The sequence below is a fragment of the Hemitrygon akajei genome, chromosome 2, assembly GCF_048418815.1.
Source record: "Hemitrygon akajei chromosome 2, sHemAka1.3, whole genome shotgun sequence".
Taxonomy (NCBI): Eukaryota; Metazoa; Chordata; class Chondrichthyes; order Myliobatiformes; family Dasyatidae; genus Hemitrygon; species Hemitrygon akajei.
Genome location: NC_133125.1, coordinates 191,840,514 through 191,859,404, shown reverse-complemented (window position 1 = coordinate 191,859,404; position 18,891 = coordinate 191,840,514). Strand labels below are relative to the sequence as shown.

General features: G+C 45.1%; 1 protein-coding gene across 2 annotated transcripts in view; it reads left to right on the top strand.

Annotated features, from left to right (window-relative positions):
• Positions 1–2,324: 2,324 nt before the first annotated feature.
• Positions 2,325–18,891, top strand: part of LOC140719418 (zinc-binding protein A33-like) — a 28,208-nt gene continuing 11,641 nt past the window's right edge. The window contains exons 1-5 of one of the 2 annotated variants that reach the window (XM_073034066.1): positions 2,329–2,896; positions 2,983–3,078; positions 3,887–4,120; positions 5,940–5,962; positions 6,058–6,173. In XM_073034066.1, the coding sequence (XP_072890167.1) occupies positions 2,486–2,896; positions 2,983–3,078; positions 3,887–4,120; positions 5,940–5,962; positions 6,058–6,173 (880 nt within the window). In that variant the 5' untranslated portion in view covers positions 2,329–2,485. Of the gene's footprint in view, positions 2,897–2,982; positions 3,079–3,886; positions 4,121–5,939; positions 5,963–6,057; positions 6,174–18,891 lie in introns of both variants that reach the window. The other variant, XM_073034075.1, reaches the window with a different exon arrangement.

Here is an 18,891-nt window from a genome sequence, read left to right as displayed (position 1 = left end):
GCTCCAGCTGATTTTAATTGAGATGCAAGTAGTTTATTATTTTTATCTCCAAACATATAAAATTGGCTCTTTAACTTAAGTAGATAACCTTCAATTGGATGAGTTAATAATAGGTTATATTGTGATTGAAGTTCCACCCTTATTTTAAATAAGTCAATATTAGGGGAAGTCACATAGATATTATCTAAATCTTTAATTTGTTTTAAAATTTTATCTAATTCTGCTTTAGTCTTTTTTAAGTTTAGTTAAATAAGAAATAATCTGACCACGTAAAAATGCTTTGAATGTATCCCATATAATTAATTTAGACATACCTCCTATATCATTAAAAAGAAAAAATTCTGTTATCTGGCTTTCGATAAAACTGATAAAGTCAGAGTTTTGCAATAAAGTCTGAGACATGTGCCATGGTGGACGGCCAAAGATGACATCGTCAAATTCAAAGGACAAACTCAAAGGCACATGATCAGATACCACAATAGCGTCATATTCACAGTTTTTAACATTAGGCAAAAGATGGGGATCAACTATAATATAATCAATCCTCGAATATTTTTTATAAACATGTTAAAAAAAGAATATTCTCTGTTATCAGGGTGTAAGTGCCTCCATAATTCGATCAACCCAAAGTCAGTCAAAAAGGAGTTAATAACTGACGCAGAACAATTTGGAAGTCGTTGATTAGTTGAGCTCTTATCAATCATAGGATTTAAACAACAGTTAAAATCCCCACCCATTATCAACATATACTCATTTAAATCTGGCAGTAAAGCAAATTTTTTTTAAACGAGAGGGATCATCGAAATTAGGACCATACAAATTGACCAAAACAACCTTTCTATTACAAATCACTCCTTTAACAATTAAAAATCTACCATTAGAATCTGATTCAATATCCTCTTGAGTAAATTTATTCGATTTAATAAAGATAGATACGCCTTTAGTTTTGCTCTGAGAAGTAGCATGGAGCTGTATCCCATTCCACCAGTGAAAAAAACTATTTTGATTTCCCGCCCTGATATGCGTCTCCTGAGCAAAAATTATATCGGGTTGGAATCGATTAATAATTTAAAAAGTTTTTTTCATTTAATGGTATGATTCCAACCACGTACATTCCAACTTTACATTAATCTGTTTAACTGCCATGCAATAATTTTATTCCAATTTACTTTATACATGCGCAGAACACATACCAATATAGGATATCAAAGATGGCGGTGATGAAGAAGACAACCATATAGAAAACACGCATGCTCCGGAACCACCCTAAACACTAACTCTCCGGGTTCATTTATATTCAGACCTCTTTAATCTGTTTCTGATCCCAGGCTGACGTGGAAATTGTTGTGATTCCTGCCCAAAGAACACTTGTGGCAGCGTGTACAGCACACTGGAGGAACTCAGCAGGTTGGGCAGCAGCCGTGAAAACAAGCAGTCAACGTTTTGGGCCATGACCCTTCGTCAGGACTGAAGAGGGAGAGGGCAGGGACCCTATAAAGAAGGTGAGGGGTGGGAGGGAAGGAGAAGGCTGGTAGGTGCCAGGTGAAAAACCAATCAGAGGAAAGATCAAGGGGTGGGGGAGGGGAAGCAGGGAGGGGAGAGGCAGGAAAGGTGAAGAAGGAAAGCACTATGTCTCGTAGAAGGCAGAATCATGAGAGAGGTGATAGGCAGCTGGAGGAGGAGGCAGAGTGAAACTGGGATGGGGGAAGGGAGAGGGAGGGAATTACCAGAAGTTGGAGAATTCGATGTTCAAGGGGCTGGAGACTACCCAGACGGTATATGAGGTGTTGCTCCTCCAAACTGAGTTTGGCCTCATCATGGCAATAGAAGAGGCCATGTATGGACATATCTGAATGGGAATGTGAAGCAGAGTTGAAGTGGGGCAGCCGGGAGATTCTGTCTGTTGTGGCGGACGGAGCGGAGGTGTTCGGCGAAGCTGTCCCCCAATCTGCGTCGGGTCTCGCTGATGTAGAGGAGGCCGCACCGGATGCAATAGATTATCCCAACAGACTCACAAGTGAAGTGTTGCCTCACCTGGAAGGACTGTTTGGGGCCCTGAATGGTGGTAAGAGAGGAGGTGTAAGGACAGGTGTAGCACTTACGCTTGCAGGGATAAATACCAGGTGGGAGATTCTGTGGGGAGGGACTTTTTTCACCTGGCACCTACCAGCCTTCTCCTTCCCACCTTCCCCACACCTTCTTTATAGGGCCCCTGCCCTCTCCCTCTTCAGTCCTAATGAAGGGTCTCGACCCGAAACGTTGACTGTTCGTTTCCACGGATGTTGCCCGACCTGCTGAGTTCCTCCAGCGTGCTGTACGTGTTACTTTGACCGCAACATCTGCAGTGTACTTCGTGTTTACTTGTAGGAACGTTCTGTTCATTCCCCGAAACTGCAGCGCGTCTACTGGACAATCGCGGTACTGCAGGGTTCAGCCGCTCCCCGAACGTGAAAGGATCCTGAACCAGGAAGTACCGGGAGTTAACATGGCTTCGAAAGAACAGGTCGAGAGTTGGACCGAGGAGGCAATTTGTCCCATCTGTCTGGATTTCTTCACCGATCCGGTTATACTGGAGTGTGGACACAACTTCTGTCGCTCCTGTATTACTCGGTGTTGGGAAAGGGAGGAGAGAAACTCCTGCCCGGAATGTAGAGAGGAGATTGCAGACCGCAGCCTCAGGGTCAATCGGGCCTTGGCAAATCTGTCTGAGAAAGCTCGAAAACTAAACCTGAATCCGAAAGAGAAGAAAAGTAAACTTCACTGCGAGAAACATGAGGAAGAACTGAAGCTGTTTTGTGAGACGGACGAGACACTGATCTGCCTGATCTGTGCGACTGCGCGGGAACACAAGTCTCACAACTTCATGCCGGTTACGGAAGCCGCTGAAATCTACAAGGTAAAACTAACCCGCTTTCGATCGTCTTTTAGTCTAATCCAAAAGTGTCATCTTTTTGTCTAATCCATTCACTCTTTGATTCCCAGGATCGGGTTAAATCTTCCTTAGACTCTCTCACAAAAAAGAAATCAGACTTTCAGGAAATGGAGCTGCAACAGAAAGAGAAGATTTCCGGAGTTCGGGTGAGACTTCCTGAGCAGAATTTCCAATATCTCCGTGTAGTTTTGTTCCCTTTAATGCAGAATAGCAGAGTATCGCAGCTCCAGTAACCTGGGATCGATCCTAACCTCTGGTGCTGTCTGCGTGGAGTTTGCATGTTCTCTCCGTAACCAGTAGCTTCCTTTAGCCGACATTCCATGGTTGAACGGTAAATTGGCGACTGTAATTAACCCTGTGAAGGGGTTTGTATGTGAATCAGGTGGGAGTTAATGGGTCAGTGAGGAAGACTGGGTTTCAGGGAAATGTGATTGAAGATCTGAGAACCACTCACTTGCTGCCTGTTATGCCACTGGAGTTTGGGACAGCAATGAAGGTCCTCCATCTCCGGCAGTGTTCATGTCTTCATTCAACATGTCAGTAGCTGCTTCTCGGTTTTCACTACTGTCAGTCATGCAGGTCCTGAGTGGAGACTCGGGAATAACATGGCACTCAGATGTAGAAAGACTCTTCATTGTTTCTGTAACAATTTTGTTTTACCAGTCAGTATTGTTAGCCCTGAGCTGAACCCATGAACCTGGAGGACCAGTAGACCACTCTTACTCTGGCCTCTACCCTTTGACCTGTTTGGCATGGGTGACCCCACCAAGAGTCAAAGCATAAAGCCCACATTCCAGCCAACAGAGTTCTTTGGGTCATTGAGGCACACAAGCCCCAAACCCAACGGCAAGGTTGTGGTCCTCTTGGATGATAATGAGCTGGACAGACCCTTCCATGTCATAAGGAAATACATCAGGGCCAAATAATAAACTAGCCTCTCCTTTCATTCGACAGGAACAGTCACAAAGCATTCAGTCCCACATCACATCCCAGTTTGCTGAACTGCGCCGGATTATCACCGAGAAAGAGCAACGTGCACTCCGAGATCTCAGGGAAGAGGAGGAGAGGATTCTAAATCCAATGGAGAAAAATCTTCAAGAGATTCAAGAGAATTTAAATTCTATTCAGGAGGAAATCTCTAAGTTACAGACACAGATGGATCAGAAAGACAATGTGATATTCCTCATGGTGAGAGATTTCAGTTTGGTTCTGTAAAAGTGCACAGTCACAAAACAATGTATGGCATTTACAGATACTGTAGTTGTAAACTGATTTAAACCGGACAGATGTTTTCACTGTTCTGGACTGTTGTCGTTCCCCAAACTGGCCTCCCACAACATCTGTACATCACAGGACAGTCTGCAACCTTCTCGGGAATGAGTTACTCTGATCAGAGCACTGAGCTGGTGATCGTTTCTGTGATTCCCACGTATAATATCCCCTGAGACTCAGAGTAACACCCAGTTACAGTCACAGGCTGTGAGTGTGTCTGTGGTGGGTGTGAGGGTCTGTCTGTCGATCAGTGGGAACTGAGGTTGAATTCCAGAATGTGACTCACACGTCAGATTTACCATCAATATCTGGTGTGTTTCAGGTTCATTGTTTTGGGGAATTTTGTAGCATCTGTTTTGTTTTTCAGATTTTTTTTTGGATTATATCCCATTTTCCATCAAAGACAGGTCTTTCAGCCCTTCTTCTCCTATCAATTTCCCTGCTTCACAAGCAACCTCCCACACATTCACCACACAGAGCCACAGTGCCCCGAACTCCATGGTCCCTCGTGTTCATGCAGCTTCCCCATTACATTCAATTATTATTAAAGGATTGGACACGCTAGCGGCAGGAAACATGTTCCCAATGTTGGGAGAGTCCAGAACCAGAGGCCACAGTTTAAGAATAAGGGGTAGGCCATTTAGAACGGAGTTGAGGAAAAACCTTTTCACCCAGAGAGTTGTGGATCTGTGGAATGCTCTGCCTCAGAAGGCAGTGGAGACCAATTCTCTGGATGCTTTCCAGGAAGAGTTGGATAGAGCGCTTAAAGATAGTGGAGTCCAGGGATATGAGGAGAAGGCCGGTACGGGGTACTGATTGTGGAAGAGCGGCCATGATCACAGAGAATGGCGGTGCTGGCTTGAAGGGCTGAATGGCCTACTGCTGCACCTACTGTCTATTGTCAATCTCTGCTGTTCCACTTCAGCCGCTCCTGTGGCAGTGAGTTCCACGTTCTCTTCACTACGTTTTTTGTGGCATTTATTGACGGCCAACTGATGTTTCATCTTTGACTTTTGGTCTCTGCCCAAGCAGAAATATTTCCTCCACACCCACCTCATCAAATCCATTTGGAATCTTAAATTCCTCCATCTGATCCTCCCTGACATCATATCCAGATAAAAATACACAACCTGTCCAGTCTCTCCTGTAAGTTCCATCCTCTCAGTTATGGGATAAATTTCATAAACACTCCTTGTGCTTTCTCCCATGGTTCAGTGTCCCTCTTTCATGCCTTAGGAAAACAGGTTGAGTGAACTCGGCCTTTTGAGGTTGAGAGGCATTGATCGTGTGGATGGTCAGAGGCTCTTTCCCAGGGCTGAAATGGCTGCCACAGGAGGGCACAGGTTCGAGGTGCTTGGGAGTAGGTACAGAGGAGATGTCAGGGGTAGGTCTTTTCACTCAGAGGGTGGTGAGTGCGTGGAATGGGCTGCCGATGGTGGTGGTGGAGGCAGAAACGATAGGGTCTTTTAAGAGACTTTTGGATAGATACATGGAGCTCAGAAAAGTAGAGGGATATGGGTAACCTAGTAATTTCTAAGGTAGGGACATGTTTGGCATAACTTTGTGGGCCGAAGGGCCTGTATTGTACTGTAGGTTTTCTATGTTTCTATGTTTCTTTCTCCATGTGTGTTAGTGGGAATTTTCAGCAGTTTTTAATAACTTGACTCAGATTCCTGCTGTTCGGATGCCAACAGTCAGTCTCAGTCAGTTGAGATCTGTGTTTTATTTATTTCAGGAGGAAGCTCGTCGGAAGAGGAGGTAGGACATGGTCTTTACTGAAACTCTGTATGGATTGTAAAATAGTTCAAATATCGCAGATGTTCAGTTTATAACAAGCTGTATAATACTTACAGGAGCAGTGATGAAACCCAGGCATTGTCTGTGACAGATGGTGCCCTACTGACTGAAAAATTCGATCATCCCTATTTGCTGATAGCGTCGGAAAAAGTGTTTGACGGCATTAAGCAAGGTAAAACATACAGTTTCATTTGTCCTTGTTTATGAGACACAATTTCAAAGGTTCAAATTTAATGTCAGAGAAATGTATACAGTATACATCCTGAAATGCTTTTTCTTCGCAACCATCTGCAAAAACAGAGAAGTGCCCCAAAGAATGAACGACAGTTAAATGTTAGAACTCCTAAGCTCCCCCCCCCCCCCCCGCTCCCCTCCCTTCCATGTGCAAGCACCAGCGAGCAGCAATCCCACTTCCCCACTGGCAAAAATAAAGCGCACCCGCTACCAGCACTCAAGCGTGAGCTAAGCGATAGCAAAGACACAGACTGGCAGTTACTCCAAAGACTACATTGTTCACCCGATAGTTTGACACGATGCAAGCGCTCTCTTTCCAGCCATCGGGAGAGATAACAAACAAATTGCTGGATTACGATGTAAAAAGTCCGTTACCTCGCTTTTTCCGAGCTCTGTGCCTGGAGATCACAAAGATCCCCGTCCCCAGGAACCCAGCAGATGTTCCGACTCCCCCAACGACACACGGGTCTCTTGTGATGACATCGACCCTTCATTCACCTGTCTTCTGTTGCTTGGGATCCTAGGCTTATGAAAACATGCCGAGATCGTGGGCTGAGACTTCTGTATGGCAAATAGCAGCCGATTGTGGAACCCCGAGAGCGGGCCCCATCTCGCAAAGAACCGTAGTCAGCATGTAACTCCAGGTCAGGGTCTTCAAAAGAACCCTGAAAGGGAAAAATAGAGATATTAAAGATGGAAATAGACCTGTTTCCGAAGATGGAAGCAAAGGAGTTGCTGTTGGGAGCCAGAATGACTTCGCTCTGCCTCCTTCATATAATTAGATGCAGAACATTGCTGTAATAATAGGGCTGAAGGAGAACTAGAGACAATAAGACATAGGAACAGAATTAGTCTATTTGGCCCATTTTTGAACCTCCTTTGAACCGTGTCCAGTGCCATCACATCACATCAGGAGCCCAGAACTGTTCACAATACTCAAGGTGAAGCCTCACCAGTGCAAATTCAGATATATCAACCAGATTAGCAATGACTACAGTCGGCCCTCCTTATCAGTGAGGGATTGGTTCCGGGACAGGCATGGAGCAACCACTCCCCACTGAACATTGACAGGCTGATGCGAAGGCTGAGGAAATTCCATTTCCTACCCCCCCATCCTCATCACATTCTACAGGGGTTGTACTGAGAGCATCCTGAGCTGCTGCATCACTGCCTGGTTTGGAAATTGCATTATCGGATCGCAAGACCCTGCAGCGGATAGTGAGGTCAGCTGAGAAGATCGTCGGGGTCTCTTTTTCCGCCATCACGGACATTTACACTACATGCTGCATCCGCAAAGGAAACAGCATTATGAAGGACCCCACGCACCCCTCATACAATCTCTTCTCCCTCCTGCCGTCCGGGAAAAGGCACCGAAGCATTCCGGCTCTCACGACCAGACTATGTAACAGTTTCTTCCCCCAAGCTATCAGACTCCTCAATAACCCAGAGCCTGGACTAATACCTTGCCCTATTGTCCTGTTTATTATTTATTGTAATGCCTGCACTGTTTTGTGCACTTTATGCAGTCCTGGGTAGGTCTGTAGTCTAGTGTAGTTGTCGTGTTTTTTTCGCTGCGTTGTTTTTTTACGTTTTCAGCCTAGTTTTGGTACTGTGTCATGTAACACCATGGTCCTGAAAAACGTTGTCTCATTTTTACTATGTACTGTACCAGCAGTTATGGTCAAAATGACAATAAAAGTGACTTGGCTTGACCCCTCGTGGATACCAAAAAACGCGGATGCTCAAGTCCCTTATTCAACCTGACTCAACGTCGGGTGCTCCCGGTGTGGCCTTTTATATATTGGTGAGACCCGACGCAGACTGGGAGACCGTTTCGCTGAACACCTACGCTCTGTCTGCCAGAGAAAGCAGGATCTCCCGGTGGCCACACATTTTAATTCCACGTCCCATTCCCATTCTGATATGTCTATCCATGGCCTCCTCTACTGTCAAGATGAAGCCACACTCAGGTTGGAGGAATAACACCTTATATACCGGCTGGGTAGCCTCCAACCTGATGGCATGAACATTGATTTCTCTAACTCCGTTAATGCCCCTCCTCCCCTTCTTACCCCATCCCTGATTCATTTATTTTCCCTCCCGTTTTATTTCTCTCTATGCCCATCACTCTTTGCCTGTTCTCCATCTACCTCTGGTGCTCCTGTCACCCCTCCCCACTGAACTCATATCTGCATTTCTAGACTCTGTTTTATCCCCCTGGTTCAGTTTCTTCCCACCTACATCCGTGACACCTCACACGCTCTTGAACTTTCGGGTTCCCTGGCCCCCATTATCTTATCTTTACTCTGGATGTCCAGCCCCTATACACCTCCATCCCCCACCCGGAAGGCCTCAAAGATCTCCGTTTCTTTCTGGACACCTGTCCCAACCATGGATGGACATATCCATTCCCCTCCACCACCACTCTGCTCTGCCTAGCAGAACATCCTCACTAAATAACTTCTCCTTTGAGTCCTCCCACTTCCTTCAAACAAAAGGGGTAGCCATGGGCACTCACATGGGTCCCAGCCATGCCTACCTGTTTATTGGCTGCCTGGAACAATTTATGTTGCAATCCTACCCTGGTGGTCACCCCACACTTTTCCTACGCTACATCAACAACTGTATCGGTGCTGCTTCCTGCACCTGTGCTGAACTTGTCGATTTCATCCACTTTGCCTCCAACTTCCACCCTCCCCTCAAATTCACCTGGTTCATTTCTGACACTTCCTTCCCTTTCTCGATCTCACTCTCTCTATCTCCGGAGACCGCTTACCCACCGATGTCTATTATAAATCAACGGACTCCCACAGCCAGCTGGACTATACCTCGTCCCACCCTGCTACTTTTAAAAACGCCATCTCCTTCTCTCAGTTCCTCCATCTTCACCGCATCTGCTCTCAGGATGAGGCTTTTCATTCCAGAACAAAGGTGATGTCCTCCATTTCCAAAGAAAGGGGTTTCCCTTCCTCCACCATCAATGTTGCCCTCAACTGTATCTCTTCCATTTCACACTCGTCTGCTCTTACCCCATCCTCCGGCCATGCTACCAGGGATAGGGTTCCTCTCGTCCTCACTTACCACCCCACCAGCCTCCACATCCAGCACATAATTTCCCAAAACTTCTGCCATGTCCAACTGGATCCCACCACCAAACACATCTTTCCCTCTCCCCCCACCACTTTCTGCTTTCCACAGGGATCGCTCCCTACATGATTCCCTTGTCCATTCACCCCTCCCCACTGATCTCCCTCCTGGCTCTTATCCTTGCAAGCAGAACAAGTGCTACACCTGTCCCTACACCTCCTCCCTCACTACCATTCAGGGCTCCAAACAGTCCTTCCAGGTGAGGTTCACTCCAGGTGACTGGAGGCCACTTTGCTGAGCATCTACGCTCCGTCCGCCAGAACAAGCGTGATCTCCCAGAGCCACCCATTTTAATTCCACTTCCCATTCCGATATGTTTGTCCATGGCCTCCTCCACTGTCGGGATAAGGCCACACTTATGTCGGAGGAACAACATCTTATACTCCATTTGGGTAGCCTCCAACCTGATGGCATGAACATCGATTTCTCAAACTTCCAGTAATGCCTCCACCCCACCTTCGCCATTTCCCATCCCTTTTCCCTCTCCCATGGTATCTCTTTGCCTGCCCACTGCCTCCCTCTGTTGCTTTTCCCCCCATCCCCCCAGCCTTCTTTTTTCCACGGCCTCTGTCTCTTTCACCAATCAACTTCCTAGCAATTTGCTTCATCCCTCCCCTGCCGAGTTTCACCTGGTGTTTCTCTCTCCCCTCCCCCCACCTTCCAAATCTACTCCTCAGCTTTTTTCCTCCAGTCCTGCTGAAGGGATTTGGCCCGAAACGTTGACTGTAGTTTTTTGCATAGATACTGCCTGGCCTGCTGAGTTCCTCCAGAATGTGCTAAATCATCCTGTTTCTACCCTCACTGGTGTGTGGCACAGGCAGCAATCCAGAAATTCCTTCCCGGGAGGTCCTGCTTCTCCCTAGCTCTATAAATTCTCTTTTCAGGACCCCTTTACTCTGTGCTCACTGCCTATTCACATTTCCATTTCTCCAACAGTCTCTCAGCTCCTTGCCTCCTGCAGCTTCGGGGTGACTACTTCCCTGTAACTCTGATCAATGATCTCCTCACTCTCCTCTACAATCCAAAGGTCATCCAGCTGCTGCTTCAGATCCCCAACATCCCCAAGGACTTGACAATCATTGTGCAGAACACCCTCAAGGTTACCTTGCAGGTAGAGTCGGTGGTGAGGAAGGCAAATGCAATGTTAGCATTCATTTCGAAAGGTCTAGAATACAAGAGCATGGATGTGATGCTGAGGCTTTATAAGGCACTGGTGAGACCTCACCTTGAGTATTCTGAACAGTTTTGGGCCCCTCATCTTAAAAAAGTTGTGCTGGCATTGGAGAGGGTCCAGAGGAGGTTCACATGCACGATTCCGGGAATGAAAGGGTTATCACATCAGTAATGTTTGATGGCTTTAGGTCTGTACTCACTGGAATTCAGAAGGATGAGGGAGGATCTCATTGAAACCTTTCGACTGTTGAAAGGCCTGGACAGAGTAGATGTGGAATGGATGTTTCCCATAGTGAGAGGATCTAAGACAAGAGGTTACAGCCTCAGGATAGAGGGGCACCCTTTCAAAACTCAAATGCGGAGAAATTTCTTTCGCCAAAGGGTAGTGAATTTGTGGAATTTGTTGCCACATGCAGCTGTGGAGGCCAGGTTGTTGGGTGTATTTAAGGCAGAGATTGATAGGTTCTTGATTGGACATGGCATCAAAGGTTATGGGGAGAAGGCCGGAACCTGGGGTTGAGGAGGAGAAACAAAACAATCATCCATCATTGAATGGCAGAGCAGACTCGATGGGTCAGATGGCCTAATTCTGCTCCTATGTCTTATGGTCTTGGGCTCGAATGTGGACTTAAGGGAGCTGGAGCCAGATGCACTCCACACAGATGGTGTTCACTGGGTGACTCTGGCTCTCCCAGGACTCCAACATCTGGCACGAAGAACACACAACAGCCATTTACTACTCTAGGTACAGTAAGAGAAAAAAAGGAACCCTTAACAGAAGCTTACCCAGAGCCAACGCCTCTTTGGAGCTGAAGCCTCCTTCGAGCCAAAGCCTGACACTCCTACTCTCACCACTGACCGAATCCCAACAATGGCCACCCCGACAATGGCCGCTCCACTTCTGTGCTTTTAAACAAGCGTCACCAACCTGCGAGGAACCTCGTCGCTGAGGCCTGCTCCTGTCACTGACTGGGCCGTCAAAATGAGGCTGAACGCCTGCAAAGCTCTCCTTTAAAACAAGTGTCACCAACCTGCTAGAAACCTCGTCACCGTGGCCTGCTGCTGCCACTGATCGGGTCATCGGAATTGAAGTTTATTCTGACACCAACCCCACCTGTTGGGAAGCATCACAGTTACATGGTCAGCTGGAGATGTCAAATCCCTGAACAGACCAACACAGGGGGCAACATACAACCCATACACAGCACTGTTCTGTGAACCACTGCATCCTGATCCCATTTGTACTGGACAAATATTTTGAATCCGAACACAGTAGCTCTGGAATTAACATCCAATGAATGTAATTAAAGGGGATGAAATCTGGTATCACTGTGGCGACAAGGATTGCCAGAATAATACACCAGTCCTTCGTGCCCCCTACCCTGTCTGACCTGTCCGTGACCGCAGTCTGATTGACTCAGCTCTGCCCCCTGCTGGACTCGCCAGTCTCACTGTTGTGATCAAACCACCACATTGAGACTGAACCCGGACACACCACCAATCAGCATTGATCTCGGTGAACGACGGGAGAAGATCATGTAACCAGACTGGCAAATCTCCCTCACACACATGCACAAGGACGATTGATAGACTGTAGTCAGAGCCTCAACATTGCACATTGTTATTTCTATATGTATATATGTATATATATATATATATATATATATATATATAGATACACACACACACACACACCAGTGATAAATACCCAGACACACCAGCAGACTGGGACACATCATCAGACGCACAGGCACAAATTTACATTTAAGAATGAAATCTGCCACCTTTATCCAATCTGCCTCTTTCTGTGGCACTGAACTGACGTCACACCAACAGTTCTCAGACAGACTCAAGGGTGAGATTCCTCAGGAGGATGATCTGGGAAGGGGTTTGGTAGATGTTGAACCCATGGCCCAACTCATCCATCCGGGCTAAGATGTCTTCTTGAGTAAGTCCCATCACCGTGTGTTTGTCCCATATCCCTCTAACCATTTTCTATCCGTGTACCTGTCTAAATTTATTTGAAAATATTTTAATTAAACTATAGACCATAAGATAGATAGATAGATACTTTATTCATCCCCATGGGGAAATTCAACCTTTTTTCCAATGTCCCATACACTTGTTGTAGCAAAACTAATTACATACAATACTTAACTCAGTAAAAATATGATATGCATCTAAATCACTATCTCAAAAAGCATTAATAATAGCTTTAAAAAAGTTCTTAAGTCCTGGCGGTTGAATTGTAAAGCCTAATGGCATTGGGGAGTATTGACCTCTTCATCCTGTCTGAGGAGCATTGCATCGATAGTAACCTGTCGCTGAAACTGCTTCTCTGTCTCTGGATGGTGCTATGTAGAGGATGTTCAGGGTTTTCCATAATTGACCGTAGCCTACTCAGCGCCCTTCGCTCAGCTACCGATGTTAAACTCTCCATTACTTTGCCCACGACAGAGCCCGCCTTCCTTACCAGCTTATTAAGACGTGAGGTGTCCCTCTTCTTAATGCTTCCTCCCCAACACGCCACCACAAAGAAGAGGGCGCTCTCCACAACTGACCTATAGAACATCTTCAGCATCTCACTACAGACATTGAATGACGCCAACCTTCTAAGGAAGTACAGTCGACTCTGTGCCTTCCTGCACAAGGCATCTGTGTTGGCAGACTAAGATATAGGAGCAGAATTAAGCCATTTGACCCATCAAGTCTGCTCCACCATTTCAGTGTAGCTGATCCAATTTTCCTCTCAGCCCAAAACTCCTGCCATTTCCCATATCCCTTCATCCCCAGACCTATCAATAATCTATCAACCTCTGCCTTAAATATTCATAAAGACTTGGCCTCCACTTCAGCTTGTGGCAAAGAATTCCACAGATTCATCACTCTCTGGCTAAAGAAATTCCTCCACATCTCTGTCCTAAAAGAATGCTTCCCCATTTTGAGACTGTCTCCTCTGGTCTTAGACTCTCCCACCAGAGAAAACATCCTCTCCATATCCACTCTATCAAAGCCTTTCACCATTCAATAGGTTTCAATGACATCACCCCTCATCCTTCTGAATTCCAATGAATACAGGCCCAGAGCCATCAAACTCTCTTCATGTGACAAGCCATTCAACCCTGGAATCATTTTCATGAACCTCGTTTGAACTCTCTCCAGTTCCAGCTCATCCTTTCTAAGATAAAGGGCCTAAACCTGCTCACAATACTCCAAATGAGGCTTCACCAGTGCTTTATAACGTTTCAACATTACATCCTTGCTTTTATGTTCTAGTCCTCTTGAAATGAATCCTAAAATCACACTTACCTTCCTCACCACAGACTCAATCTGCAAATTAACATTCAGGAAATCCTGTACAAGGACACCCAAGTCCCTTTGCACCTCAGTTTTTTATATTTTCTCTCCATTTCGAAAATAGTCAACCCTTTCATTTCTTCTACCAAAGTTCATGACCATACACTTCCCGACACTATTCCATCTTCCATTTCTTTGTTCATTCTCCCAAACTGTCTAAGTCCTTCTGTAGCTTCCATATTTCCTCAAAAGTACCTGTCATTCCTCCTATCTTCATATCATCTGCACACTTTTTAACAAAGCCATTAATTCCATCATCCAAATAATTGACATATAATGTAAAAAGAATCAGTCCCAACACACACTCCTGTGGAACACCACTGGCCACGGGCAGCCAGCCAGTAAAGGCTCCCTTTGTTCCCACTCTTTGCCTCCTGCCAATCAGCCACAGCTTTGTCCATGCTGGGATCTTTCCTGTAATACCGTGGGATTGTAGCTTGTTAAGTAGTCTCATGTGCGGCACCTTGTCAAAGGCCTCCTGAAAATCCAAGTACACAACATCAACTGATTCTCCTTTGTTTATCTGGCTTGTTATTTCTTCAAAGAATTCCAACAGATTTGTCAGGCAAGATTTTTCCTTGAGGAAACCATGCTGACTACGGACTATCTTATCATGTGCCTCCAAGTACCCTGACAACTCCTCCTTAATAATCAACTTCAACATCTTCCCAGCCACTGAGGTCAGACTAACTGGCCCAGAGTTTCCTTTATTCTGCCTGTCTCTTCTTGAACAGTGGAGTGACATTTTCAAATTTCCAGTCTTCCAGAACCATTCTAGCATCTAGTGATTCCTGAAGGATCATTACTAATGCCTCCACAATCTCCTCAGCCATCTCTTTCAGAACTCTGTCTAGGAGTGGCAACTTCATACACATCATGCCCCCTGACACCTGGAACTTCCACCATACTGCTCGTCTCTTCCACAGTGAAGACTGATGCAAAATATTTCTTCAGTTTCTCCACCCTATCATTGTCCCCCATTACTACCTCTCCAGCATTGTTTTCCAGCAGTCCGATATCCACTCTTGCCTCAAGGATACTAATTTCTGGATTGCTGCCCATGCCTGTGCCAATGAGGGTAGAAACACGATGATTTTGCAGATCAATGTGTGGCTGAGAAGCTGGTGCAGGGGACAATGCTTCAGGTTCTTGGATCATTGGGATCTCTTCTGGGGGAGGTATGACCTGTTCAGAAGTGATGGGTTGCACCTGAACCTGAAGGGGACCAATATTCCAGGTTTGTTAGAGCTATTGGGGAGGGTTTAAACTAATTTGACAGTGGGGTGGGAACTGGAGTGAAGGGACTCAGGATAGGACAGATGGTAAAAATATAAAGATAGTCAGACTGTCAGGAAGGGCAGGCAGGTGATGGGACTCAGTTGCAGCCAACAGGCTGAGTATCAAATCATTAGGAATGCAGAATCAGAAAGGATAGCAAATACGGTACTCAAGCTGTTGTATCTAAATGCACGTAGTGTAAGAAATAAAGTGGATGATCTTGCTGCACGATACAAATTGCCAGGTATGATGTTGTGGCCATCACTGAATTGTGGCTGAAGGATGGTTGTAGATGGGAGCTGAATGTCCAAGGTTACACATTTTATATCAGAGGGATGGGAAGGTAGGCAGAGGGGGAGGTGTGGCTCTACTGGTAAAGAATGGCATCTAATCAGTAGAAAGATGTGACATAGGATTGGAAGATGTTGAATCCTTGTGGGTTGAGTTAAGAAACTGCAAGGGTAAAAGGACGTAGATGGCAGTTATATACAGGCTTCCCAACAGAGCTGGGAGGTGGACCACAGATTACAACAGGATATAGAAAAGGTGTGTCAAAAGGGCAATGTTATGGTAGTCATGGGAGCTTTTAACATGCAGGTCAATTGGGAAAATCAGGTTGGCGATGGATCTCAAGAGAGAGAGTTTGTTGAATGTCTATGTGATGGCTTTTTAGAGCAGTTTTTCGTTGAGCCTACTAGGGATCAGCTATACTAGATTGGCTGTTAAGTAATGAACCCGAGGCGATTAGGGAGTTTAAGGTAAAAGATCCCTTAGGAACCAGTGATCACAGTATGATTGAGTTCAACTTGTAATTTAAGATCCCTTAGGAACCAGTGATCACAGTATGATTGAGTTCAACTTGTAATTTGATTGGGAGAAAGTAAAGTCTGACGTAGCAGTATTTCAGTGGAGTAAGGGAAACTACAGTGGTATGAGAGAGGAGTTGGCCAAAGGAAATTGGAAAGAGCTGCTGGCAGGGATGTCAGCAGAGCAGCAATGGTGTGCGTTTCTGGGAAAAATTAGGTAGGTGCAGGACATGAGTGTTTCTTCATTTCTTCCAATAATGCTCAAATGGTAAAATAGTACAACCATGACTGACAAGGGATGTCAAAGCTATTGAAAAAGCAAAAGAAAGGACATACAACAAAGCAAAAATTAGTGGGATGATAGTGGATTGGGAAGTTTTTAAAAACGTACAGAGAGCAACTAAAAAAATCATTGGAAGGAAAAAGACGAAATATGAAAGCAAGCTCACAAGTAATATCAAAGTGGATAGTAAAAGTTTTTTTCAAATATGTTAAAAATAAAAGAGAAATAGGTCCCAGAGTGGATATAGGACCACTAGAAAATAAGGCAAGAGAAATTATAACAGGGGACAAGGAGATGGCTGGTGAACTAAATTACTATTTTGCATCAGTTTTCACTGTGGTACCTAAGTCACCCGGACCAGATGAACTGTACCCTAGGGTTCTGAAAGAGGTAGTGTTAGAGTTTGTGGTGGCATTAGAAATGACCTTTCAAAAATGATTGGACTCTGGCATAGTGCCAGAGGACTGGAAAATTGCAAATGTCACTCCACTCTTTAAGAAAGGAGGGAGGCAGCAGAAAGGAAATTATAGATTAGTTAGTCTGATGTCAGTGGTTGTGAAGATGATTGAGCCAATTGTTAAGGAGGTGATGGAGTACATGGTGACACAGGACAAGATAGTATAAAGTCAGCATGGTTTCCTTCAGGGAAAATCCTGCCTGACGGACCTGTTGGAACTCTTTGAGAAGATTACAAGTAGGATAGATAAAGGGGATGCAATGGATGTGGTATACTTGGACCTTCAGAAGGCCTTTGTCAAGGTGCCACACATGAGACTGCTTCCCAAGTTAAGGGCCCATGGTATTACAGGAAAGTTACTAACATGGTCAGAGCATTGGCTGATTGGTAGGAGGCAGTGAGTGGGAATAAAAGGATCCTTTTCTGGTTGGCTGCCATGGTATTCTGCAGGGTCGGTGTTGGGACCAATTCTTTTTATACTGTATATAAATGATTTAGATGATGGAATGGATGGCTTTGTTGCCAAGTTTGCAGATGATATGATTGGTGGATGGGCAGGTAGTGTTGAGGAAACAGGTAGCATGCAGAAGGACTTAGGCAGATTAGGAGAATGGGCAAGAAAGTGGCAAATGCCATGTTAGCAGTAATTTCAAGAGGTCTAGAATACAACAGCAGAGATGTGATGCTGAGACTTTATAAGGCTCTGGTGAGGCCTCACCTTGAGTATTGTGAACAGTGTTGGACTCCAAGATGTACTGGTATTGGAGAGGGTCCAGAGGAGGTTCACAAGGGTGATTCCAGGAATGAAATCGTTATCACACAAGGAACGTTTGATGGCTCTGGGTCTGAATTTCAGAAGGATGAGGGGGGAACTCATTGAAACCTTTCGAATGTTGAAAGGCCTAGACAGAGTAGATGTGGAAAGGATGGTTCCCATGGTGGGAGAGTCCAGGACAGGAAGGCACAGCCTCAGGATAGAGGGGCATCCATTTAAAACATAGATGTGGAAACATTTCTTTAGCCAAAGGGTGGGGAGTTTGTTGAATTTGTTGCCACATGCAGATGTGGAGGCCGGGTCGTTGGGTGTATTTAAGGCAGAGATTGCTAGGTTCTTAAATGGACAATGTTTCAAAGGTTACGGGGAGAAGGCTGGGAACTGGGGTTGAGTGGAAAGAAAATAAAAGGATCAGCCATGATTGAATGGCAGAGCAGACTCGATGGGCAGATGGCCTAATTCTGCTCCTATGTCTCCTAATTCACTCTTTATGTATTTGAAGAAACTTTTGTTAACCTTTTTAATATTATTAGCTAACTTAATTTTGTATTCCATCTTTACCTTCCTTATAACTTTTTAGTTGCCTTCTGTTGGTTTCAAAAGTTTCCCAATCCTCTAACTTCCCACTACTTTTTGCTCTATTCTATGCCCTCTCTTTGGCTTTTATGTTGGCTTTGACTTCTCTTGTCAGCCACAGTTATATCATCTTGCCTTTGGAATACTTCTTTGGGATGTAGAAACATAGAAAACCTACAGCACAATACAGGCCCTTCGGCCCACAAAGCTGTGCCGAACGTGTCCTTACCTGAGAATTTACCTCAGCTTATCCATAGTCCTCTATTTTTCTAAGCTCCATGTAGCCATCCAGGAGCCTCTTAAACCACCCTATTGTTTCCGCCTCCACCACCGTCGCTGGCAGCCCATTCCACGCACTCACTACTCTCTGCATAAAAAAACTTAACCCTGACATCTCCTCTTAGGCAGGTCAATATACCACCTAACCCCAAAAAAATTGCAAAAAATTTTTTTGTATGATCATTTATTGTACTATTCGATATGGACAACAACATATCCAAAGTTGGACAATTTTGACACACGGGAAAGCCTCCAAAAATTACATCAAAAAACAAAATGGCCGCCAGCAGAAAAACGTCAAACATCTGACTGATAACCATCAAATTGCAAGTTTTTTAAACCTGATGTTTTTTTAAACCTGATGTACAAATGCTCTTTTCACCAATGTTTTTCAAATAACAGTAGTTCCTGGAATAAAAGTTGCATTTGTACTGACGTTATGATGTCATCAATGATGCAATCAAGGGACAACTCTGGTGTTAAGTACTGACGTCATGACACATAATATGCTACCTTATGGCTTCA